The 26,867-nt window shown below is 53.4% G+C and overlaps 1 protein-coding gene across 3 annotated transcripts in view; it reads right to left on the reverse strand.

Annotated features, from left to right (window-relative positions):
- SLC22A23 (solute carrier family 22 member 23) overlaps positions 1 to 26,867 on the reverse strand; it is a 163,814-nt gene that overhangs the window by 9,583 nt on the left and 127,364 nt on the right. For 2 of the 3 annotated variants that reach the window (XM_076010437.1, XM_076010438.1), the window contains exons 5-10: positions 14,055 to 14,182; positions 6,368 to 6,470; positions 3,446 to 3,678; positions 2,114 to 2,146; positions 1,974 to 1,997; positions 858 to 981 (exon numbers count right to left, since the gene is read on the reverse strand). In XM_076010437.1, the coding sequence (XP_075866552.1) occupies positions 858 to 981; positions 1,974 to 1,997; positions 2,114 to 2,146; positions 3,446 to 3,678; positions 6,368 to 6,470; positions 14,055 to 14,182 (645 nt within the window). The remainder of the gene's footprint in view (positions 1 to 857; positions 982 to 1,973; positions 1,998 to 2,113; positions 2,147 to 3,445; positions 3,679 to 6,367; positions 6,471 to 14,054; positions 14,183 to 26,867) is intronic. The other variant, XM_012768404.2, reaches the window with a different exon arrangement.

Below are 26,867 nucleotides of genomic sequence, written 5' to 3' on the forward strand. Positions count from 1 at the left end.
GGGGATGCTAATGATATTCCTATAAAAAGTTCAGTGTCATATACAAATCAAGACAAGTTCTTCAAAATGTCACAAACAATATTAGGAAAATGACCTGCCTGCAGTCGAGTGACACTCTCACATGGAGGCATGTCCTTTATTACACTATAATCATAATCATAGTAAATGGTGTGTAGCATCCGTGAACCACTACCCAGCGACAGCAGTGGGCAGGAATAAGCCTCGAGTTACAAACTGAAACAAAAGCTGCTCAGCACCGGTCAGTCACAGCCTCCCGGGAAGTGTGAAATCACCATGAGTGCGATGAGGGCTGTGCTATCTCACCGGCCTGGCCTAGCGCCCAGCACATGGTGCGCTCCCAGTAAATATTCCTTAAACACATCTGTGATCTAGCTGGCTCGGCTTTCTCTCTGTGAGGCCGCCTTTGGATTAGTGACATCAACTTCTCAGGCCAGTAAAATATAAGGCTCTTACTACTTACTTTTTGATTTTGAAACAGCTGTATTATGAAGTCTCGTAGAAGAGCTGGCAACACGGATTTTGGCTGAAATGGGGCCTTGGTGACCTGCTTAATCCTCCCACTTTCCAGTTGTTGCCGAATTTCTTGGACTCTGAAAAGCTCCCTGCTCCCCGTTCCTCCTGCTACTGCTGGGACAGGAGGGACCCCAGGGCCAAGTTCTCACCCAACTCTCGGGTGCCTTGGGGTCAGGGCGAAGCCATCTTGGCTGTGGGTCATGAATGCGCCGTGCCCAGCGCGCCGTGCACCTGGTCCGGGAGCCAGGGCGGGGCAGAGCTGCAGCCAGGGACTCGTCTCCAAGTCCGAGAAGAAACACCCCTTGGGCGGCCCCATCACTCACCTTATCACCGTGGGGGTGATCTCTGCGCAGAAGAACACGCTGAGGCTCCCCACCGCGTGGGAGGCGAACATGCCCACGATGGAAAACGCGATGGAGAACTTGTCCTTGACACTGTCACTCATCCCTGAGGGAAAATCAGAAGAAGGGGGCAGTGAGGGTGAGCAGACGAAGAGAGAGGAAGCCAGGCCGGGCGGGAGGGGGCCCTGGGGCTACATGGAGCCCAGGGCTCCCTCTTCCCCCTGCCTGGTTTGCAGCGCATCTGGGTGTGCAGTTCCCCTGGGGGACTGGCAGCACCTGCAGGCCTGGGAGCCCACAGGCCCCGGCACAAGGCTTTGCTGGGCTCCTGCCAGGCTCTCGTGTGTCACGCATGCCCGAGCTCACAGCAGCCTCTGTCAGAACTCCTCAGCTGCAGCCATGCCTGGTGGGAAGCCAGGCTGGCGTCCCCCGGGGCCACAGCACGTCCCCTCTGCCTGGCCTCTGTGTCTGCTCCAGAGAGCCCTGGCTGTGTCAGCCTCAGCTTTGATCGGTCCAGAATGTGGGACACGGTATTTGAGTCTGTGTTGATTTAAGGAACAAAATCTCAAAAGCCCAAACAGAAGAGTTTATGGGCCTGGAGGGAAAGTGCTCCACCATCTAGCACCTTGTAAGTGGCACCAGGGTCCGACCTCGCGAGAAGGCGGCGTCTGGCGCAGTGCAAAGGCATGCCGTCAGGCCATTCAGCTGGGGCGCAGCTCAGCTCCCCCCAGGGCCAAGGGGGCACAGGCTTGGGGCAGGCCAGGCAGGTGTCACAGCAGCACGGAGGTATCGAGGTGCAGGGCAGCGACTCTGCTGTCCCCGTGGCCGGAGAGCAGCAAGCTGGCGAGAGTCACAGTGGGACAGTGGCTTCCCTGGCAGCCAGACAGCCCGGCCCAGCATGCCCCGGCTTTCTGATCATGCCCAGGCACCGTCCACCGGTGAGACAAACCGTGTCGGCACTGGGTCAGGGCCTGCGCTCACACTGGTGCCAGGGAAAGGGGCGAAGGCATGCGAGCCAGGCTGCGCAGACGGGAAGCACCAGCGCTCTTTCTAGGGGAAGAGGGAGTCAGGGAATACAAACGTATCCTTATAGTGTCCAACCTACGGCCAACTTCAGATGCAATTCTGGGAGGGCAAGGAGGGGAGGAAAAAGAGAGGAGAGGAAACCACAGTCTGTGAGTCTCTGTGAAAACGCCCCCGGGGATGCAGCACTCGGCAGGCGCAGGCCGCGCGGGACCCACCTGAGTCTGGGTGCTGGCTGTACTTCCCGATAACTGCGCCCGGGAGCGTTGCACGGCATGGGGAGAGAAGGCGGAAAGGGGAGAGAGCACGTTAGGTATGGAGACATTACAGGCTGTTCCCATGTGACTCGCTTCTAAGCAAACTCCCTTCCGTGTCTGGGTTGGCGCCAGCCGCCTGGGCAATGGAATTCACACTGGACTAAACAAAGATCCTTTTGTTAGGAAGGGAGGCCTAAAACCCTTCTGGCCTCAGAGCTTGGGGAGAAGATGGAACCCTTCCCAACAGAGACCCCAGCAGATCCAAAGGGTGCAGATTTCCTTGCACATAAAGCTATTCGAGGGTCACTGCTGGTCTGTGCTCAGGGAGCGCGGCAGGGTGGGCCCACTAGGTGGCGTCTCTGCTCCTCGCAGCTATGTGCCATGTGCCCAGGTTCTGTGGTGATCTTGCTCAGGGCCTAAGCGGGCACTGGTGACCCCAGGGCTCAGGCACCCTGCAAGGGCAGTTGGGCAGCGCCCCCCAACGGGGATAGAGGGAGATAGACACCACTTCTGTTATTAGTTAGAGCTGAAAGTCTCCCGGCAAGGTGTGGAATGCATAAGAACTTTGTCCAAGCTGAAAAATTGTTCCTCAGTTTGAAACTAGCTTTTCTATAATCCAGTCTGCACAAAAAGGCTGCTCTGATCAGGGGTGCAACAGGACACTCATCAGGCTGATGCCGGCAGCTGGGGTTCATGTTCCCTGTAAAGGAGGGGAGTGCCTGGTGGCTTCGCTTTCCCCACATCGTCCTGGGGCCCTGCCTGGGCAGGGACAGTGGCTCGGGGCCCTGCTCGTTCATGTTGCGCCCTGGGCCAGCCTGCAGGTGCACGGTGTCTTTCCACACAGGCGGAGTCTGTTGGTGAGCAGCTCCATGGAGCATGTGGGGGGCTAGACGGACTCTCTAGTTTTGCCTTAGGTAAAATTTAATCTTTACTGGGAAATTCTTTGGTCCAAAGAGAGGCTGATGAACTTGGGGTCATCTGCTGAAAAGCAGTGACCCAAGGTGAGGGTGTCAAAACAGATTTATTTCCCTCTTAATGTCACATGGAAGGAACAATCCTTTGTTCTGCCTTGTCACCGAAGACACCCATAGAAACGGCCGCCCATCAGCAAAGTCAGGCCCACCAGGACTCCGGGGAGGCAGGTGCAGCGGGGCAGGGGACAAGCGGCAGGCTGCACAGCCGCTGGCCTTCAAGCCTGGTCCTTCTCAAGGCACTTTCTGCAAGCTGTCTCACAGCCCTCTCAAACACCCCGTGGGTTCGCCAGCTCCCTTCCCCGGCACCCCGGCCACTCACGGTTGAGGAGCCCGAGCTGCAGGAGCGAGGCCAGGGCGGTGAGGATCATGAAGAGCAGCAGCCCTCCTCTGCGCCCCAGGAACCTGACCACCACGCACATGGCCAGGCAGGACGCCAGCGCGATGCTGGCCATGGTGTAGTAGTCGGCGTAGAAGTTCTCCAGGAGCGGCACCTTCACCTCGTGGCCCATCATGCTCCTGGCGAAGCAGTGGTGGATGCCGAACCCCGTCAGCCTGTGGAGACACGCAGAGAGGGCAGTGGGTAGGCCGCGCCAACGCGAGGGCCGCCCCATCTCCTGGAGGCTATGTCGGGTGACCAGGGGACAGAGAAGCAGCAACATGCCACAGAAATGCATGCCTTTGCCATACAGGGACCTCCTCCAGGGTGAAATGCCCAAGAGAAGGCGTCAGAGAGACGTCAGGCGCGTGCCCCTCCTGGGGGTCCACGCGGGCTCATGCTCTTCTGCCGCCGCGTGAGCAGAAAGGGTGGGCACGAGGGTGCTGAGGTCTTCTGTTCAAATTCGATCTGTCATGGAACCTCAACAGAAAGACAAAGCGCTCTCCATGTGCTCACTTGACCCCGCGGCAGTGCCGTGACAGCTGCCGTCACAGCCGCGTCACAGGCGGGCAGACAGGCGGGCAGACAGGCGCAGAGCCGCAGGCCGCGGCAAGGCTGGCGCTCCCTCCAGAGAACCTGGCTCCACCCACACCCGCCACGCTCCACGCGGCCCGCGAACGCCAGGCAGGGGTCAGGCCACTTGCTCCTCAGGAAACTTTGTTTCCATTCTTAACTTCTCCCTGCGTCCTCCCACTGCCCCGGGCCGAGCCTCCTTCCTGCCCCACGGGAGCATATAAACCTGCTGGGAGACACACTCCACTCTGGGAAACAGGACTGAGAATGTGGCCGAGCACGCGCAGGGAGGCTGCGTCCGTCCCCGTCTGCAGGGCCGCGTGTGCCGCCGCCGTGGGCGTGGCCGCGTGTGCCGCCGCCGTGGGCGTGGCCGCGTGTGCCGCCGCCGCAGTGGGCGTGGCCGCGTGTGCCGCCGCAGTGGGCGTGGCCGCGTGTGCCGCCGCCGTGGGCGTGGCCGCGTGTGCCGCCGCCGTGGGCGTGGCCGCGTGTGCCGCCGCCGCCGTGGGCGTGGCCGCGTGTGCCGCCGCCGCCGTGGGCGTGGCCGCGTGTGCTCCCCCGGCTGGCGCACATCCCAGAGCTAAGAATTTCCCTCTCAGGGCCCTTCGGTGCTTCAGGGAAATCTAGGTGCTTTTCATCCAGCCTTGGGGACACAGCCAGATCAAGGCAGCAGACCCGCCCTCTAGGGGAAGGCCCCACCAGAAGCACGCCTGTGCCCTGGGGACCCTCAGCACAGCGCGCCCCGCCATTGCTCGCACCGCGAGGGGCGCCGCTGGGGAGCCTGCTAGCGTCCAGAGGAGCCCCTCTTCCTCCCGGCCTGCCAGGACTGCAGGTCCGTGTCTGCCTTTCTGTTCTGGTAGAAATGAAGCACCCTGACCGCAACAGGTAATGTGATAATAACAAAACCAGAGGGACTGATTCCCTCTCCCCTCAACAGGGATCGTCAAAATGGAAACTCGCCATCTCGGCTACGTCAGATTTGTGTGTCTGGAGCGGCCGTTCAACTCCTAGTCGAGCCAGCAGCCCAGCCGGGGGTGCCGTGCCACACCCGCTGGGCAGAGAGGCAGGGCTGGGGCTCTGGGAGCCGGGTCTCCCCATCTGTAGGAGGAGGGCGTGCATTAGGGCCAGGCCCTCTGTCGCACTGGCAGTGAACCCTTTGTACCCCTCCCAGATGAAATCCAGTCTGGAACCCCGATATGAAGAGCTGATTAAATGGGGCCGCATTGACAGACACGGCCGTAGGGGCAGGTCCCGAGCCCAAGCCTCTCTCTTTACCTGGCAGCATCCCTGAGACCTTTCACAAATACGTGCAATACTCCCGTGACCTCTAACCCCAAATGAGGGAAAAATCCCTTCCCTCCCCCACCTAGATGACCCCTGACCCTGGTCCACCTTGCACAATCAAGGAAGGGCGGGGTTGTTGAGCTGTGAAACTGGAACCGCCTTCTAGATACACACTGAGCCCTGATGGGGGCTGCCGAGAAGCTGCCTGAGTGACAGCCCTGCAGGTGGCCTGGCTGTGACCAGCAGCGGGGCAGGGCTTCTCGGAGGACATGAGGCTCAGACCCGGGTTCAGGCAGAGCCACTGCAGCCTGACCCACCACAACCCAAGACTGTCCTAGGGTCAGGCCTTTGGCCAGGCTGCGCTGCGGGTCTAGGGGGCACGGCTACCTGCAGGCAGAGGGCACAGCTCCTCTGCAGCCTGGGTTGAGGGGCCGGCTGAGGCCTGTGGGTCTCAAATCCCCTCTCCCGAGGTGGGGCCTACAAATTCCAACCTTGGAGGCTCCTCCCACTGTGCACCTGAGATGGCACTTGCATGTGTATCTTGGCTCTTGCTGGCTAAGTAAGAGGCGTGTGGTGAGGAGGCCCTGCGCATGGGTGTCACAGGCTGGGGTAAACGACACCACTGAGAGACGCTCTCCTGAAATGCAGAGAGGGTTTCTTTCCAGGGAGGTCTCTGGGCTACCCAGCTTGGCCTACTGCCTTCTTCCTGCCCTTGCACCTGGGCAGTTCCTGCACTGTGCAGCTCATAGGCAAGGTGGTCAGCAGCTGGCCTGGGCTGGGGTGACTGACCAGGGCTGCCAGTTGCTGAGCTTCCTGGAGGGGGTCGATATCTCTAAGCCCACGTGCACCCACAGAGCCACTGTTAGGAAGCTCCGACAGGGCCTATCACGCTCCCGGGGCCCTGCCCAGGCTGTGATCCAAGTCCAGCTGTGGGGGAGTGGGGCCCTGTGGCCTTCCTGCTGCCTGCCCTCTCCACCCTGCACCCTAGCCAGCACGTGTCCCCCTACTCACGAGTTCACACACAGGACCACGATGTTCTTCCAAAGGTTTCGTGTCCCCACCACCTTCACGATGCAGACCTTCTTGGGCCTCCGGGACAGCTCCTTCTCCAGCTCTGCAGAGAAACAGATCCATGAGCCCTGGGCGGGCCACTCACGGAGGATCCGGGGTAGTGGCCGCAGCCACAGGCCTGGTTCTCCAATTCAGGCACCATGGAAAGGGGAGAAAGTTTTCCTTTATGCTGGGGGACAGGGTCTGGGTTTCCAGGACAAAAATGTGCTCACCAGAGCCTGGCCTGCAGTTCAGGTTTCTCTTTGACCCCGAGAGGGAACCGAGTTTCCATTGTAAACCCCGTTTTTGGAAGCAGGCAGGGTACACACAAATAAACAAATGGTGTAGACTCATTTCACTTTTGTCTGAGTGCAGAGCTAAATGACGGTATTCCAGGTTCATGAGGTACTAATTAGGCTCTGGGCAAGTCTAAACAAGCCTTTTCCTCACGGAGTCTGCGCTGTCTGGGAGAGCTGGTCTCTGATGTGTTCCTTAACCCTGCGGGGCAGGGCTTGCCCAGCCTGTAGCCACTTCTGTTGGAACTGCCCTGAGAGCATGTGAGTCTTTGACAGACAATAAATAAAGGAATACGCACATGTATATACATACATATACACACATTCATGTGTGTATGTATACACACATGTTTTAGTTAACAGTCAAGAGTATCTGGGAGCAGAACCAGACAGACAATGTTTTGGCTCCAAGGGATGCGACCAACTATGAAGTCAGGAGACCAAGTTTCTTATAAGGCTCAAACTAGCTCTGAAAGCCACTCTGAGCGGAGTCCAGCAGTGCTCTGGTGTCACAGTAACTAGGCCAGGGAATTTACAGAAGTGTTGGTCTTGATTTGAGAATTTCACAGGGAAGATCAAAACAAGGAGAGGCCCAGGTGGGCTCCTGCCCGGTGGCGGGGCCCAGCACTGCACAATTCCCCTCCCCCACCTCCTTCCTGCCATCCAAGGGCAGGGCTGCACAAACCTCATTCCTTATGGTTCGCAGGAAAAATACATTGGTTAACAATAGGGGTTTAGGAATTTTTATTTAAACAAATTTTGTTTGGACTCAGTATCACCAGCCAGGCCATAAAAGGGAGAAGGAAAACCTTTCCTTTGTCTGAGTGATACCATGCCTCCTGAGTTTCCAGAGCTTTTCTTCCTTCCCATGTTAGGTGCAAGACTGAGGTCAGTCTTGGACCGGTCATGCCGGTCCAAGCCGGCATGCTGGCATCTGGCTGCTGGCACACGGACCCTTCGGGGGCCTCTGAGGTCTCGTGGCCTCAGATCCCCTTTAGCAAAAGTAGGCTGGTTTGACTTATACACATGCCTTCTCTATGGTTAAAAAGACTAAATATTCTTAATGACCTTGGAATATTATGGTTAACAGAAAATCCTGGATACAATGATCTGAGTATTTTCCCTGTCATAAAACTAATCAGAAAGCCACTATAATAGCTACCCTTTCTCACCATAGAAGTTTTGCAAGAAGAAAATTTAAATGTCCATTAGCCTATTTATGTAAGTTTTATGTTATCTTTTTAAAAAATATGGCTCAAATTTAACTTCTAATACATCATTGCACGTGAAATGTGATGTTAAAGAAGCTATAACAATTGCATGATGACTTGAGTTTTTAAAATAACATTAAACCCTAGAGCCCAGTCTAAAGAATTGACTGCAATCTACAGAGGTAACTGCATTATTCTAAATGGAATTAAATTAACCTTTCCAGGGCTATTGATATATTCTCAGGGACTCTGTTACTCACGTCACCAGCCCAGGACAACAACACAAACTCCCGCGGCACCAAGTCTGCTCCTGGATACATACAGTTGCCTCCTACAACAAGCTCTGCGTTGCAAGAAACATTAGATGATCTTGAGACCCCCTAGGTAACTGGAGTTTTCTAAACTCCCCTTACAGAGAAATGAAAGCAGCAACAGGGAGCCTGGTGGGCTGACCAGACCTGGGTCCCAAGACACCACCGCTGAGCACATCCGTCTCCCACATCCCTTCCCAGATTCTTCAGCCCTCTTGACTTAGAGCCATTAGAAAAATTTCCAACCAGAAAACAAATAAAGCCTACTTAATGTTGATGAGCCAGGTATGCCCGACTCCGCCCTGGACCCCTACTCCTTAGCATTTGCACGGATCCCTGTGTGGTCGGGTCGAGGTCTGGGTGCTGTGGGGGGCCTGGCCAGCCCAGGTGGAACCCAGCTACCGCACTTCTCCCTTGGCCCTCGGGAAAGCCGTGCACTTGCTCTGAGCCCAGGTTCCCTTCTGGCAGGCGGGACAGCCCTGCTGTGAGGACCAATGAAAGAACACAGCCAGGCATCTGAAAGCGCTTGGGGCAGCAGGGAGCACATGTCCCTCCAGCCCTATGTCCGGTGACTTAGCACCTGCTGGCTTCTCACCAACTGGGGAAGGGAAAGCTGGCCCTGGCAAGAGGGCATGGCCACTCCGTACCCACAGGTCTGGGTGCAGGAGGACAGCGGTGGAGAAGGCAGATCACCCAGGACCAGGCTTGGGAGGGGCAGAGGAGACACTCAGAGGGGAATCTGAGTCTGCGCGAGTGGGCGTGCGATAAACTGGCTTTGCTGTTGCCCCGTGAACGATGCTAGCGTGTTAGGGTGAAGCTGGGAAAACAGCAGTCACAGAGATGAAAACCAAGGAAAGACAAAAAGAGGAGGAGGACAGAAAGAGAAAGAGGAGGACGAAGGGCGGGGAAGGCTGCTGTCCCTGCCACAGCCGCCGCAGGCTGCAAGGGAGTAGCTCTGAGGCCTAGCGGTGTGCGTCCCTGGCAGCGTCGCCCCTAGGCGAGTTAGAAGGGGTAGGTTGGTCACGAGTAAGTGTGCTTCGAAAGCAAACTAGAGACTAAGTGACGCGAGTATCCATAGAGATCTTACCATAAAGTCACCTCAGACACCCAGTCTTCAGAAGCTAGCCACATTTTTGACCAACTGGGCACTGCCAATTTCTGTCACTGTCCCTGGAGGCACAAGCTCCACCTGACGAGCTGCAGCTGTGAGCATGGCAGCTGCATGCAGGGTAGTCATGGGCAAGCGTGCTCGGCCGCCCACCTGTGCTCAAATCTTGGTTTCACCGTTTAGCGAGTGGCGTGACTTTGGGGAAGGTACCTAATGCTGGGGACGTTGAAGTGGCCGGATACATGGGCTCTCTTGTCACCTCAGGTTCTGAACAGATTGACAAGACAGACTTAGGCAGGTGGGTGCAAAACCCAAGCTCTATTACTGCGGAGGGCTGGGGGAACCCCACGCAGCATGAGGTGGGGGCCTGAATCTTGCAGACTCACCTTGCGTCTTGGCAAGGCTGCAGCAGGCTGGCTGGGGACAGAGGACACCTGTTCCCGCATGTGGCTCATCCCCTGGGAAAGAAAGAGGGGAGCAGTTCTGCTCTCCCTCCCCTGGGCTAGCTTGACACTGAGAGCTCCTGTCCCATGGAAGGGACACGGGGACTCGCTGTTCCCTAACACTCGGTCTGTGTGGGCTCTCTTCCTCGCTTACAGGAGGGAGAACGGAGCTCTTCCTCACAGGACTCTGATGTGGATTAAACGCATGTAAAGTGCTTTCTCCTCAGGCCCGGCAGAGTCGCTGCCTGATGACTCGTTGCTTGTCTTACCATAGGTTGCGCATCCCAAATCCCCAAATCCAAATGCTCCGACCAGCATTCCCTTTGAGCATCATGTTGGTACTCAAAAAATTTTGGATTTTCGAGCATTTTAGATTTCAGATTTGGCATGCTCAAGTGATAAGTGTAAGGCAAATATTCCAAAATCCCCCAAATCTGAAGTCCTCAACACTCCTGGTCCTAAGGATTTTGGATAAGGGGATCCTCAACCTGTATTTTTTTTTTTTTTTTTGAGACAGAGTCTCACTTTGTTGCCCAGGCTAGAGTGAGTGCCATGGCGTCAGCCTAGCTCACAGCAACCTCAAACTCCTGGGCTCAAGCAATCTTCCTGCCTCAGCCTCCCGAATAGCTGGGACTACAGGCATGCGCCACCATGCCCGGCTAATTTTTTTTTTCTATATATATTAGTTGGCCAATTAATTTCTTTCTATTTTTTAGTAAAGACTGGGTCTCGCTCTTGCTTAGGCTGGTTTCGAACTCCTGACCTTGAGCAATCCGCCCGCCTTGGCCTCCCAGAGTGCTAGGATTACAGGCGTGAGCCACTGCGCTCAGCCCTCAGCCCTCAACCTGTATTACTAACAGCAAGGGGCTGAGTGTGGCTCTCGTTCAGGGCTTTCTTTTTACAGTGGGCTGCCATCTACACGGCCACCTTTGGAACCAACAAGACTCTCACTGTGGCTATCAAGGTTTAAAATCTCAGGACTTACAACATGGGCAGGAGAGCTGTTAGTACTTGGACATGTCATGTGATGCTAAGGTTGCAGGACTCACAGTGTGAGAATGACTCTCAGGAACACATTCAAATACCTAAAGTAATTTAGCTGCACATGCTGCCGAGAACAGCAGACATGCCCCAAGATCAAGCAAGGATGGCTTTAAAAGAGGAAAGGAAACAAAAAATTTGAGAACATCATGCTGTCCTCCAGCTCTAAACCCAAGGTTAGGATGCCTTGACAGGGCCATGAGTACCTGCCCCCCCATACTTACAGCCAGGCCTGAGACACTCATCCACCCAGAGGCAATGCAACTAGCAACCCTAACCCTTCCTGCCTACAGGAGCCCTAGATTCATTTTTTCCATCAACATTCTGGAAGGTTTGCTATGAGCCCTGTAGGTCTCTCTGGAGTACAGCAGTGTCTGGCTCTACAGACAGAGGCTCTGCCTTGCCGGCCTTGTAACTCTGCGGGCTGACAGGCACTGATAAGGAGTGCACTCTCACTTGTTGCAGCCGGGTGGCGGAGGCAAGGGAAGTGCTGCAGCTGTGACAGTGTGTGCTTGGAGGGCTGGCCTGGTCTCTGAGGAGCTGGCCGCGGCAAGAGTGGGAGCTGAGGGGACAGGCCCTGCAGAAGGAGGAGGACGGCCGTCCTGGGAGCCACAGGAAAGCCGGGGCGTCTGGAGAGGCAGAGATCAGACATGGCGTCCGAGGCTGCCTAGGGGTTCTGGGGGTCCATCCTAAAGGCCCTGGGAGGACACTGAAGGATTTTTAAGCAGGTGGAGATGTGATCAGATCACATCTGATCCGGATGCAGAGAAGGGACTGTAGGGAGGACGGAGCAGGGCAGGCAGATCAGTTTGCAGGCCAGAGAGTGAGCAGAGAGGCCGCGTGGCCACGGCCCAGGCAGCCTGATGTGGCCTTGGGAGGAAGAGTCCAAGCAGAAAAGCCAGTCTGGGTGAAGGAAGCTGGAGTGGCGATGTAGCCAGGTGAAACAGACCTGCTGTCTGCCCCCAAGTGAGTGGCAGTTTGCCCTGATGCTGCCATCAACGCCTCTGGCAGGTGGGAGGTGGCAGAGAGCCAGAGGCAGATGAGAGGGTGTGCCCTCCCCAGGGCTCCGGGTGGAGGTGACGCCTCTTTCCTCTGCTGAGTCACACGTACCAATGACCTCTCACCCAGCTCCTGCCTGGGATGTCGGAATAGAAATACAGACTAGCAAAACTCATGAGCAAAGAAATAAATTTAAAAAAAGATTTAATACCTCTTTCCAAAAATAGGAGGGAAATGAATCAGTGTAATTAGATGGAGAAAACAAGCTTTTCCCAGACAATATTTTAATGTGAAAGCAGCAGAGTGTGATGACTTAATTAGGGAAATGCCACAAACAAATTGTACTGTAAGACTGAAGAGCGTTAACTGCCGATGAAGGCGGCCTAGGGGGTGTGGACGCTGTCTGGATGTCCGAAAGGAGCAAACATGGCCCCCAAGGAGAAGCCTTGACTTGATACTCACTCCTCCCCATACAGCATCAGTTGTGACCCCTCCAAGCTCGCTCTCGTCTCTCAGAGCAGCAGCGAAGCCACTTTTGCTGGACTTCGTGGGTTCAGGTCCCAGCTCAGCTGCTTAGTAGCTGTGTGGCCTCTAAGGCAAGCTACTCAGACCCTCTGTGCCTCAGTTTCCTTGTCTGCAGATGGGGACAGCCATAGCACCTTTCTCATAGGACTGTCCTGAGGAAATGTGTTAATATGTGTAAAGCACGTGGATTAAATATCAAACATGGTCAATACTGGCAGATGGCTCAGAGAAGTGCCTGACACATAAACACGTGAGTGTCATCCTGTTTGTCATCACTGCCCTGAGCACAGAGCCCAGGGACACCCCTCTGCAAGCACTGCCCTCGGTGCTCTTCAGGTGCCCCAGACCTGGCGTGGGTCCCCCTCTGTTCCAATGGAGCAAGAGCTGCAGGTCCCCCGTGGCAGACCGTGCCCTGCCGTCCTGACTCTTGGGTGGCAGGCACAGGTCGAGGTAGGGCTGACAGCCAGGCTGAATGACAGCAGCACTGGGGAGCTTTTGCCGACATGGGGACCCCGATCTCCCGCATCTGCAGTCTAATGAGAAGCCATCTAGGCACCATGGGCTTCCCTGATCCGGTTTCCCACACGGCCCTTCCCAGCGCGAGTGGAGACCTGCAGGGCACATCTCCCACCTTGCTCAGCCCTGCTCTCCTGTCCTCAGAGCCAGGCTCCCCTGGCCACTCTGACTGTGGCCACTGCCCACCACCCTCCACCCCTCAGCCCGACCGTCTCACCCCTCCTGAGCCGTGCACGCGTCGCCGCGCCCCGCCTGCGGTGCCCCGCCTGCCTGCACGCTCTGAGGGAGCACGGCCTGCCCTCTGCTCTAGAACAGCACCTGGCACACAGCACGCCCTGAGTCGATAGCTGTTGGTTGAGCGAATGAATCGGGGATCACAAGAGTTTCCCATCATGGAGGAAAGTGAGTGTGTTTGTTCCCCGAGAATTGATCACAACAATTTATTTCTGGTCTTCAGGTTAGGGCAGTGGCTCAGGGCTTGGAGTGAGTCTGCCAATGATTTTCAAAAGAAGATTTGTATGCAACTTTCACTAGAATCTCTTCTAGTGCTCATTAAAAATGGAAGTTCTCAGAGTTTACCCCAAATCTACCAGGTCAGAATCTCTGGGTGCAGGGAGGGGCCCAGGAATTTGGATTTCAACGACCTCCTAGCGATGCTTCTGGCACCCAGCTTGCAAGCCCTGCGCAGCACGGCTCAAGAAACTTCCCTTCTCCTGGCCTCGTTACCCAACAAATACATCATGGCCGAAATAGACAACAGCAGCTCTCTGAAGGTCACTCTTGGGAAAAGAGAGGTCACGAAGGCCACCCGCACCCTGAGTCACGGCTCTGGCAGCATTTAAACCTGGCAGGCGAGGGCGCTGTGCCAGACAGCCAATGGTCCCTTGAAGAGCGGGTGTGGGTTAGGCTCATGCCTGGCTTCTGCATTTGGATGGGCGGTGGGGGGCGCCGCAGTGGGCTGGACTTGATCGTGAAAGCAGTCAACACCTACAAAGTGGAGAGAATCTCAACTGACTCCCACTCCAACACTCTAGCTGTCATGCTGCCCTGTGCAGAAAGAGTGGTCACAGGACAATGGGGCCATGAGCTAACACAGTGGTTCGCTGCAACGAAACTAGCGCAGGTGTCAGGGACCTGCTCTGTGGATCCTGCTGGGACCTGGATGGGCTCATGCTCTGGCTGCCCTCGGAGTACTCACCTGGCATCACGCCCTTGATGTCGCTCTCGGGGCTCATGCAGTTCTTCTGTGTGAAGTGCAGGATCAGCCTCTTTGCAGACTCAAACTGCTGGGTAGCCATCAGCCACCGCAGGGACTCGGGGAATATCCTTCAAAGAAAAAAGGGAATGGGTGAACATCTCCTGGTGCCACGGGGCACGGGGACCTTTGCAGGTGGGTCGCTGTCAGTCTCTGCCCGGGGGCCAGGAAGGGCTCAGGATGCTCATCAGCCCAAGAAGGGGAGTAAGACTGTGCACACTGAAATGTCTCTAGTTTTCTTCTAGAAAGTGTAAAAATTGAGACTTTAAACATGTTTAACAGAAAGTTAAACGTTGCAGGTTCTCACTCACATGTGGAACCTTAAAAAAAGTTGATCTCACAGGGGTAAAAGGTGAACAGAGGCTGGGAAGGAGAGGGGAGCGGTGATTGGTTAAAGAACTCAAAATCACAGCCAGATAAGAACTTCTTGTGTTCACAGCATGTAGGTGGCCACAGCAAGCGATGATATAGTACATAGTTTCAAATAGCTGCAAGTTGGGTATTGAGAGTTCCCAACACAAAGAAATGATAAACGTTTGAGATGTTGGATATGCTAACTACCCTGATCTGATCAGTATGCATTGTACGTATGGAAACATCACTATGTACCCCATGAATATGTGCAAATTATTAGTATTACTTGGCAATTACAAAGTAAACATAATAAAAAATTTTAACAAGTGGCAGTTATGAGCAACAATCTACCAACTGTGTTAAGAAATGAATGTACTCCTTTCAAAATAACCATGGATTTCTAAAGCATGTCTAAATAGTTCATTGAAGGCTGCTGTTTTTGTTGTCTTTTGTCACCAAAAAAATAGCAATAGAATTATTTTAAGTTTAAAAAGTGACTGCTAATATGATGGACCTGGTAGTCACTTTCCATCTTTGGACACTTTCAGGCTCACTCTCACAGGGCTTCCCTCCGGAATGATTCCCACTTTGCTGCCAACCGCGAGCCACTTCTCCGAGAGGCTGCCACAGCGCTGTGGCTTTCAGCAATGGGTTTTTTTTTTAAAGATAAAATCTTGTGAGGAGCCCCAGTAGAAAAATAAATCTAGTGTTTTATTATCAATTCATTTTGTAGATTTACATTTACGGCAGTATTTACGGGTCACTCAAAGAGAACAACGTGACGGTCAGGAGTAGAAGTTAGCACACTATGTCTGTAGACGTCCGAGCAGTCAGTGTGTTAGACTTCGTGGGGAAGCGGTCTCTGTCGTAACTCCTCAGCTCTGCCCAGAGCCCAAACAGGCACAAGAGTAGGCGTGGCCATGTGCCAATAACACTTCATGACAAGACAGGCAGCAGACCCCTGACTGGGAGAGACAAAGTAGAAATCAAAGTCTGGGAGACAGTGTTAGCCTCCTGTAGCCCTCAGTGTTCCAGTTCTATCTGGGTCTTATTTTGGTTACATAGTAGCAAGAAAATCATGATCAACACTGGTAAGAAGTTATTGCTAACTACCTAACATCTGCCTTGCTAGCCCAGGAGAGTCTTTTAATGCAGTGAATGCACAGATGGGACAAGTATTAGTGGTGCTATGGTCTGAATGTTGCCCGCCCCCCGTATGTTGGAACCTAATCCCCAGTGTGATAGAATTAAGAGGTAGGGCCTTCAGGTGATTAAGTCCTGAGGATGGGATTAGTGCCCTTATAAAAGAGGTTGAAAGGGGCTGCCCTGCTCCTTCCGCCATGTGAGCACACATAGAAGGCACCGCCTATAAGGAATGGGCCCTCATTAGACAATGAATCTGCCGGCACCTTCATCTTGGACTTCCCAGCCTGTGAGCAATAAATTTCTATTACTGGTCAGGTGAGGTGGCTCATGCACATAATCCTAGCACTCTGGGAGGCTGACACAGGAGGATTGTTTGAGATCAGGAGTTCAATACCAGCCTGAGCAAGAGCAAGATGCCATCTCTACTAAAAATAAATAAATAAAAATAAATTTCTATTATTTATAAATTACCCAGTCTAAGGTATTTTGTTATAGCAGCAGGAAAGACTGAAACAAGTGGTAAACCTTTATTTCAAAGTCACAGCACTAATGATATCTAGTAACTATTGCTTTTTCCTTATCTATTTGAACAAAACTCAAGGTTCTACTCGCATATATTGCATTTTACAGAAAGAGCTGGGCAGGTTCCCACTGAACTTGGTGGTACAAATTCAGATGGTCTGATTGAATGCCAGGTCACTCTGGGAGACTTGGGGAACTTGTGGGAGAGCTCAGAGTCCTCCTCCTGAGCAGCTGTGTGGAGACGACAGGGCTGTGTGGAGACGACAGGGCTGTGTGGAGGCGAGAGAGCTGTGTGGAGGCGAGAGGGCTGTGTGGAGGCGAGAGGGCTGTGTGGAGGCGAGAGGGCTGTGTGGAGGCGAGAGGGCTGTGTGGAGGTGAGAGGGCTGTGTGGAGGCGAGAGGGCTGTGTGGAGGCGAGAGGGCTGTGTGGAGGTGACAGGGCTGTGTGGAGGCGAGAGGGCTGTGTGGAGGCGAGAGGGCTGTGTGGAGGTGAGAGGGCTGTGTGGAGGCGAGAGGGCTGTGTGGAGGCGAGAGGCCTGTGTGGAGGCGAGAGGGCTGTGTGGAGGCGAGAGGCCTGTGTGGAGGCGAGAGGCCTGTGTGGAGGTGAGAGGGCTGTGTGGAGACGACAGGGCTGTGTGGAGACGACAGGGCTGTGTGGAGGCGACAGGGCTGTGTGGAGGCGAGAGGGCTGTGTGGAGGCGAGAGGGCTGTGTGGAGGCGAGAGGGCTGTGTGGAGGCGAGAGGGCTGTGTGGAGGTGAGAGGGCTGTGTGGAGCGAGAAGAGAGGGCTGTGTGGAGACGACAGGGCTGTGTGGAGGCGAGAGGGCTGTGAGGAGGCGAGAGGGCTGTGTGGAGGCCAGAGGGCTGTGTGGAGGCGAGAGGGCTGCGTGGAGGCGACAGGGCTGTGTGGAGGCGAGAGGGCTGTGTGGAGGTGACAGGGCTGTGTGGAGGCGAGAGGGCTGTGTGGAGGTGACAGGGCTGTGTGGAGGCGAGAGGGCTGTGTGGAGGCGAGAGGCCTGTGTGGAGGCGAGAGGGCTGCATGGAGTGAGAGGGCTGTGTGGAGGTGAGAGGGCTGCATGGAGCAAGATGGCTGTGTGGCCGTGCAGGGAAAGCCTCAGGTCATTGCATGCAGGAGCCCCAGCTGGGGATCAACAACGCACGCATCAAATTTTAGGCATTGGTTTTTTTTTTAAATAGTCAATTTGTTTTACTGGCCTCTAGTTATGAAAAATTAATTTTTAATAATATAATTCAAGCAAGCAGAAACACTCAGATACAACGTAACAGATATTGTATAGATATTAACATTTTGCCACATTTCATATTAGATCTTTGCTTCATGATGAAATAACCATTCACGTTAAATGCCAACCCCCTATAGTTTAAGTTCTCATCTATATTATTTCCATCTTTTTTCATGTATTTGGATTTAGTGTCTTTTTCTAATTTCTTGAGATAAACATATACCATTAACATTAATTTTTCTCATGTATGTATTTAAGACTTCAACATTTCATCTAAATATTATTTTACTTATATCTGTGATTTGATTCTAAATATTTTATAATTTCTATTAGAATATTTTTCCTTACCTATGGAAAAAATATAGATATATTAATCTGACAGCACATGTGATTTTTTAAGCTGGTCTCTGAAGTGTTTAAAATATGGCATATAACACGTGGAAATTTGTGTCCTGTCAAAAAAATTTTAAATTTTTTATATCAAATGTTTATGGAGCTCCATGGCAGGAAATGGAGTTTGAAATTAAGACCATGGATGGAGAACAAGGACCAGAGAAGAAAAGTGGAGGTTGGGGGTCGCAGCCGCACCTCCCAGTGCCTGGGACAGGATCCCAGCAGCAGCGCCCAGGCTGGGGGCACAGGCGGGCGCAGGGAGCGTGGTGGGCTCACCGCCCGGGCTTTCCCGCAGTGCGGGCAGTGCTGCGAAGACCTGTTCACTGGACAGTTTTGATGTCTCATGGGAGGTGAGTGATAGCTCAGGGGAATACAAAGGACTCGTATGTGAGTAGTGTCGCTTTGTCTTCAGGGTGAAACCTGTGCTATGCAGACCAGGCAGACATTGTTGTCACGGGGTCCCTGCAAGGGCCCAACTCCACAGCTCCTGCTCCTCACTGGGCTGAGGAGCCCATTGGCTCCTCGCCCAGGTTTCAGAGCCAGAAACCCGAGCGGCGGTGCACGCGGACAGGCCTCCGGGACGCTGCCTACTCCCTGAATGGACACTCTCTAGCTCATCATGTCACCCCCTATTGGGTCTAAAGACGGCAGAGTTTAAACAGTGAACAGCTGACAACAAATAAACACCTATGAGACGTGGCGATAGCAAGTGCCTTTCTAGCACAGCTTCAGGCCAGGCTTCAGGAAGGCTCTGTCTACAAAGGCACAGGGTGACCTGACCCTAGGAGTTAAGAAGAGGGTGTGGGCCACTTTTGGAGCTCCAGCTCTCACGGTCACCAAATTAATTTTTTCTAATATGTACTGAGCATTACCACTACAAATCCATGTCAGATGGATACACTGCTGACTTCATATCTTGTACAGGAAGACTTCTGTGAATATAGACAGATAAAGCACATGCATGCGCACACACACCCAGACTTAGGAGCTATCTGGATGGGAGTCCACATGGTTGGGGGCATGCTGGGGGCAACCCTGGGCAGGCGGTCCAGGCTGGTCGGGGACGCTGTGGAGAGGTGGCACGCTGCCCAGCTGTTTTAGAAGATGAGCAGTGGAGGGTCACGCCCGGTGAGCTTCGGGTATGTGTGGGGACAAGGCCCAGAGGTGCGGTATGGGACGGCATGTGGTGTTCAGAGAGCTGCCCGCTGATAAACCAGAATGCTGGGGACAGGATGAGAAGAGAAGAGGAGGGAGACAGGCAGGCCCAGGCGGCGGGGGATCCGAGTGTTAAGGAATCTAAGGAGAGCAGCCATAGGACAGGGTGAATTGAAGCAGAGAAACAGCTCTCCAGGGGACGGGGGCACGAGAGCCCGGCCACCCTCTTAGCCATGCAGCTCTCTCCCACGGCAGACGGCACTGCCAACCTCCTTCCCACCACAGGGCTGTGATCAGCGGGCACTGTTCTACCAGTCTCCCACGTGTTTCCTTCTCTCAAGCTCCGTACGCAGTAGCACTGTCATTAAAGTCAGGCAAGGAGAGTTCAAGCACATTGCTGAGTATTGCATAGCTATTGCACGGGGGAGCTGGGGTCTTCACCCCACCTAGCTCCCGGGCCCACACCCCCAACCTCAGTGGACATGGCAGAGCAGCAAACCCAAATTCCTAGGTGGCACCGCAGGGACTGGCGTTTGGGAGTACTGCTCTAGCAGCCAGAACCACACAGCCCAAAGGGCGCACGAGGGAATATTTAAATTTATGACCCTCTCCACAAACTTAAATTTGCTGCAGAGTCATAAAGAACTCGTTAGGCTGTTGGCCTATGAGCGAGCCCAGAGAGGGTTGTTTTAGCTTGGATAATATGCAGTATGGCCACATTATGGGAACTTAATGAAATATCTCCTGACGAGCACGTAATGTAATAATGCCATGCAAATTAAGAAGCCAGGCGGTGGCCCAGGACCTTGGAGGAACAGAGCTGAACCTCAGAGCAATTGATTATTTTTAGCAAAAAATCAGAAAGCACGGCAGGGAGCTGGAGGCCAAGTGTGCCCGGTGAATTCTCACAAGTGGATGGCCACAAAATGACCTTGAGGGTGGCTTCTACAGATAGTATAAAAGGTGACCAATATAAAAGTCATAGTGGCTCCCAGAAGCAGCTGTGGCCAGGATGGCAGAGCTTTTTTTTTTTTTTTTTTTTTTCACATCTTTGTAGTTGCAGTTATCATGACACATCTGTGAGGCCGGGGGAGAGGCACAAGCCAGGGGAGTCCCAGGCACGGGGAAAGGAAGTCAGTGCACAGAGCAGATGGCTTGTCTAGACGCACAGGACGTGGAATGGGAAGTTTCCAAGGATGCAAGTATTCAATTTTTTATAACGTGGTTGCGATTATCCCTATCTTACGGATGAGAAACTCCGACAAGTAAAGTTCAAGTATGTTGCCTGGGATCATGCAGCCACTGGTTGGCAGAGCTGGGATTTGAACCTGACAGTCTGACCCAGAGAGTTCCAGGCTGGGAAGACCTGAAGGAGCTCAACCTTCAGTCCTGACAAGCGATGGCTCTGAGCCAGCCAGTGCCCTGATTGCCCAGGGCTCCTGCAGGAAGGATGCAGGCAGACTTGAAGTCCCCACTGGCTCTGCTCAAGCTCCAAACCCCATGCAGGGATGGGGGGCACAGCAAGGGCGAAGTTTCTTTGCTTCTAAAGAGCTGCTCAGGACAAGGACACTCCCTGGAGCAGAATGTTCGTGCTGAGGTCACCCAGGACCAGGAGGCAGCGGGCAGAGGCACTTCCGGGCTGTTTCTGCTCACGGCCCCTGGGGGTAGAGAGGGATAGGCAGAAAGTTGCTGTCCCACCAAGCGCGTTGCGGAGTCCCCAGGTGCAGTGTTGGCATGGCCTCGAGGGCCGAAGGTTTGTCCCTTAGTTTGTGTAGCACACTTGCCACTTTGGAAGGTCTCCCAAGTGACGTCTGCTGACGGCCTGCGAGCGTGCTGAGTAGGCGGCTCGCGGGAGCACCGTGCCCGAGTGCGAGGCGAGTCGAGACTGGGCACCAGACCCACACTCTGAGCAGCACACCGGCCGCTGTCCTCGCTGGGCCTGGGTCTCAGCTCGGCTCAGTGCCCATCTCGTCCCAGCAGAGCTTCTCTGGGGCCACGAGCACAGGCTCTCTCCTCCTGATGGCACGTCCAGCAGACGTCTTGCCAGAGGGGTGACGGCCCGGGCCTGAGCCATTCTCAGAAACATGCTCGATGGTTAGAAGGGCCACAGTCCCTCATTCGCAATTCCAGACTCAGAAATGCCTTTTCACCGCACTTGGCACGATACCTGGACAGGCCTGAGTCCGTGGAGGCAGACGCTGGCATGGACGTGCGTCCTTGCCGCTGCTCACCTCTCCCCACCCAGCCCGCAGGCATTTCGCGCAGACGTCCACGTGCTGGGTGCGTGCCGGTGTGGCGAGGGCCCTGATGGCGGTCAGCAGGTCTGTGTCTTGGGCGAGTGAGGGAGCTGCCGTGGACACGAGCCGGGCCGGAGCCGCGTGGCCGGCGCGCTGTGCTGCGGGCGCCCCACGGCTCACGCGCCGCCGCTACCGCCCAGCAACAGCGGGAGGGGCGAGCACCAGTGAGGTGCGGTCGGAGAAGCCAAGATCAAAGAGCTTGGCCGTGGAATTAGTGCTTAATTAAGCAAATCACAGATAAATCAGTTCTCTGCTTAAAAACTAAAATATCACAGATTCCATCGGTGGATGCATGGTCAGACAAAATGAGGTCTGTCCACACAGTGGGATACGGTTCAGCCTTAAAGGGGAAGGGACTTCTGACACAGCTGCAACGTAGGTGAGCCCGGCAGACGTCACAGGCAGTGAGATGAGCGGTCATAAAAGGGCAGATACTGGATGTTCCTATACGAGGAACCTGGGTAGTCAAATCCATAGACACAGAAAGTAGGATGGGGGCAGGGGAGGAAAGACGGGGTTAGAATTTAATGGGGACAGAGTTTCAGTTTGGGAAGTTGAACAAGTTCTGGAGATGGGTGGTGGCAACGGCTGCACAACAATGCGAATGTACCTAATGCCACTGAACTGCACACTTAAAAATGGCTAAAGTGGTAAATTTTATGTGTATTTTGCTATAACTAAACTATTAGAAGATGAAGGCCCTCCTGGACCTCTCACGCCCATCCAGGTGGCCCTGTGTTGCCTCCCGCTCCCCTCCGCCCTGCGCCTCCCTCCCCAGGCTAACGTCTCCTGGCTGGGTGCACGCCCTTCCACACCGCATTCTGGGCACGCCGTACCAGACGTCTCCAGGCTTCCTCTGCTGTGACATGCTACCCCCACGTTCCAGTGAAAAATGCCACTTTCACTCTCAAAAATTCTCTTCCTTCTAGATTGGTACACATTGGCCCACCTGGTGCTCCAGAGACCAGCCCGGCCAGTGCTGTGCGCAGCGGCTCACATCCTAAGGTCTTGGATCAAAGCACGTTGGCTGCCCACCTGTGAGCTGAGGACACTAATGAACACAAGGTCCACTGAACCTCAGAACAACCTAACACCACCAGTTTCCAGCATGTGCTTGGAACACAAAACCTAACACAAACTGTGTGGACTGACGGGCCCCTTACCCCATAGTTTTAACTAATCTAAAAAAACCCAAGAATCAGAAATTAAGTGAAAGGGGTGGGAGGGTACACAGTACTTTCGCTGAAAACACAGACTTACTTCACAGAAGAGCACTTAGGGTCTTCACTCAGATGAATTCTGGGTGACACAAGCCCAGGCAGCAAGCTATGGGTAGGGGCCTCTGAGCAGAGTGGGCACCTGAGGGCGACGAGGCCTGTCTGTGGCCAGACAGTGGGGGTGGCAGGCCAGCCGCACACAGCAGTCCACGAATGGGGACACGGGCGCTCTGCCCTCCGCTGGGGGGGTGCAGGGAGCTCGCATGCTGCTGTAACACAGTGACACCTGCTGCCACTGTGACAGCCCTTCACTCGCTCACCAGGGAAAGGCAAAGTCACAAAAGAGAACCGCAGTCACAAGGGGATCTCGGGTTTACACCTGACCTAGCGCCTCACTGCTCTGCAGATGAACTGGGCCTGGCAGCACCAACGGCCTGCCAAGAGCTGCGTGCATGGCACAGGCAGGCCCGGAACCTGGGTCTTCAGACCCCTGGACCAGTGGAACTTCGTCTACATCGTGCCATGTTTACAGTATTGCTCAAAAAAGCTGTGATAAAGCATTGGCTCTTAAAGAATTATTTAGGAAATTTATTAATGTAGAACTCTTTTCCCCAGTGGTAGCATATAAATGATGTTACTGTATCAAGGCATAAAAATTCCTCTGCATTTTCTTAATTAACACAACTACATCGCTGACCCACAAAGCTGAGTGAGAACACAGTTCCGGCACAAAGTACCTGTGATCCATCCTCTGCCTCCACTCCTGCATGCCTCTCGGACCAGGGTAGCTTAGGGTCTGACAGCAGTGCCTGCTTCTGATGTACAACCCCACCCTCCTGTTTCCAGGTGGAGCCTGGCTAAGTCTCAAGGCCACGAGATTTACATTTCATAGACCTGTTTTACATCTCAGTCCCTGCAACCCGCATAGTCACTCAGTGCAATAAGACATTAAAACTCCAAACTGTGATCCTTCTGTAATATGAGGTTGATCATTTTTCCCTGATGTTTAAATTATTCCTCTAAGGAATTGGAGAACCTGACATAGCACCAGTTTGGCAATTCTCTGTGTGAGAAGCACATCTATCCTCTTTTTACCTACCATGCTAGCACATTTACTCATACAGAAAATACAGGAAGGAAATAAGACTAACCTCTAATGCTTGTTAAATTAATTTTACCCTCAAGTCACTCCTTTATTTGTTTTTCAGTATTTAGTTTTAGGGTGATACCTGTATACACAGGCACACCCTCCTGGCTGGGTTCCACATGACATAACTCATGGGGTTTGCGTGTTCTGGGCACCGTCCACCTGCCAGTGATGGGCGGACGTGGAGATGAACCACACACAGTATCTGGGCCGCAGGGTCTCACTGTCTAGTTGGGGGAAAACACGCAAATGAACGAGTGCCTGACAAGGGAGGAACTTCCGTCAAACAGGCCCCTCCAACACGGGAGGGGCCAAAGCCAGGACCGGAGGTGGGATGGGACGAGGGCTCTGTGGAGGTGGCGTGTCCCTGTGTGTGACGCGAGAGGGCGGTGGGCTGTTTTAAGGGTGCTTCTGACTAAAAGAGGTGATTCTAGATGCTGACGCTTTGTGGTACTACCAAGTATCAGAATGTCATGAGATTTTGAAGAGATTCTCAAAAAATTAAACTAAAGGCTACAGTTGAATTAAATACCAGTTGGGGGAATACTTCAGTTTCCAGTTCAAACCTTTTACAAAAAATATAGGCTTGGATCCTGTATATAAGCTTCCACCTGGATCTCTTTTCTCCTTTTCTTTATAACTTTAGTTCTGTTTGGGTTAAAAAAAATAATAAAATGAGAGATAAATAAATTAATTAATTAAAATAAAAAAATTGAAAAAAATAATAAAATGAGATGGTTTGATTCAGGGTATAGCAAATAGATGCTCTTTTAGAAAATTTTAGAAAAATTCAAGTTTAAAATTCTCATTAAATTACAGCAAGATGGTAAAACCCTAAGGTTTTCCTAAGGCAAATGGGCTCCTTGAAAATCTCTTGGTAGCAAAGTTCTTTCATAATTTAAAAGACTATCTTACTAATTTATTTGTCACATAAGCTCAGAACTTTGTGTCTCTATTGTTTTTCAAAGAGATATATGTCTTGGCTCCATAATTCTGCAAATTTCTGAGAAATTATGGAGAGAACCTATCAGGAACCCAGAGTTTGTCTATCAGTTTTGAAACCTTAGGCAAGTTGCCTTTTTCCTCTAGGCCTCAGTTTCCCCGCATGCATACACCAGGGGTGTGGAGCAGCACCAAGGCCCTGCCTGGCTCCAGCATTCTCTATCTAGATTTGTGGCTTCTGGTCGCTAGGCTCCTCCTGGGCGGAGAGAGCCACGCTGGGCGTGGCAGCGCCGGACACGTGTGCCCCTGCTGCTGCAGGTTTTTTTTTTTTTTTTGAGACAGAGTCTCACTTGTTGCCCAGGCTAGAGTGAGTGCCGTGGTGTCAGCCTAGCTCACAGCAACCTCAATCTCCTGGGCTCAAGCAATCCTCCTGCCTCAGCCTCCCGAGTAGCTGGGACTACAGGCATGCGCCACCATGCCCGGCTAATTTTTTCTATATATATTAGTTAGCCAATTAATTTCTTTCTATTTATAGTAGAGACGAGGTCTCACTCTTGCTCAGGCTGATTTCGAACTCCTGACCTTGAGCAATCCGCCCGTCTCGGCCTCCCAGAGAGCTAGGATTACAGGCGTGAGCCACCGCGCCCAGCCTGCTGCAGGTTTTTGCCAGGCGGAATGAACGAAGTCAGTGCCTAAAATGTCTTTGGAGCGGGCCTTTTCATAATTAACCAACTCTGAATTTACAACAATTGGGATAAATTTAAAATCTTCCTCATATTATAACCAAGTGAATACTTGGAATTCAGCTAAAATACAGCTTCACCCACAACCTGTAACCTTGAATGTAGCTAGGTTAAGTTTCTCCACTTCCTGCCTCCTGCTTTCTCCCTGCTCTGCTCCTTGCACTCATTTGCCTATGGAAGCCATTATCAGGCTGCAGAAAATACAAGGCACACAGGACATTCCAATTATAATGCTGCTGAGGGATTAATTTGGCATTTTTGCAAATGATAAAGGGAGTGTGGTGTTGCAGAAGCATGTGGGGGGTAGTGGGTGCAGGAGCAAAGGGTCTCTGGTGCTTCTGCTTCTGCTGCCCTTGGTCAGCACCTGTGCACAGCAGCCCGTCCTAGGAGTCCAGCTGCCCCTGCCCTGGAACTGCCCTCTCCCCACTGCTGGCTCCAATCCTGGATGCCAGATGGGGCCCACGGCCGCAGCATCCACTCACAGTCAGGGTGGCTTCCCTGCTGGGCTTGCCCTGACCTTACACCTGGCTCTGGAAGATGGCCTCTTGCTGTCACCACACACCTCTCCGAACTGAAACCAAGTTACCACTCGTTAGCTGATCGCAATGCTGACTGAGGCCACTGGTCGCCTGTCTAGGACTGCTACTCTTCTGGTACTGGCCGTGTGCTTTGCCAAAGTCCCCAAGGCCAATCTGACGGTGGCTGGGTCCCACTGGCCTCACTCTATCCATCCGCATACACGTTTGCCAGCTGCCAGCGCAGCAACCACCTGCCGCCAGGCCCTGCCCGCCAGAGGCCCGTCCACCTGGTTTCCACCAGCTGCCAACGGCTCAGCCCACAGAGCACGTGCGTGTGCACACCCACACGCGCACACGCGCACACACACACATGCTGGCTGCGCTCTGCCTAGTTTCAAGGCTGCACGGACCCTCAAGCTGGCTTGAGGCAACCCCAGCTTCCTGGCGTGGGGGCAGGGTGGTGAGAGGGACCCCGGCACATTCTCAGCACTCAGCAAAGGTGACGCTGGCACTGGGTGGGGACAGCAACACTCCCTTCAGAGCAGAGGCTGGAAGCTCTGGTACAGCGAGGGTGTCCGCCCCCACGACCACATTTCCTACCTTCACCGGCCTCTCTTAACTTCTTGGAAGCAGTTGTGTTGATGTGTGGTTTCCTATTATTTTACACAGTCTCTGTGTACTCAGAAGTTGAAAACAGGGCAGCCTCTTGCCTGAAGGCTCCCTAATATTCCACGCCATCAGCAAATCACAAAACACCGACTTGGAGACTATTTTGATCTTACTTTTAATTGCTCAAGTTTTACAACTGAAATACGGGCTGCCATTGGTATTCCCGCATTGCCTTTTGTCAGAGTATTACCTAATTTTCCCCCAGGCTAGGTGGTTTGTAGGCAAATAGAATTTGTCTAAAATTTTTTTTCAAGTTTCTTATACATGCACCCAAATTAACTATTTGATAACCTACAAAAATAATTGCCTGTTTATTCACGCTCCCAGAGACTGTGTGCTTTTCCTGACTCCTCTCTTTCCCCCTTGAGGAAAACGTTTCCGGTGACGTAACGGCTGGCATGACCGAGTTCA

This window comes from Microcebus murinus, chromosome 15 (genome assembly GCF_040939455.1).
Source record: "Microcebus murinus isolate Inina chromosome 15, M.murinus_Inina_mat1.0, whole genome shotgun sequence".
Taxonomy (NCBI): Eukaryota; Metazoa; Chordata; class Mammalia; order Primates; family Cheirogaleidae; genus Microcebus; species Microcebus murinus.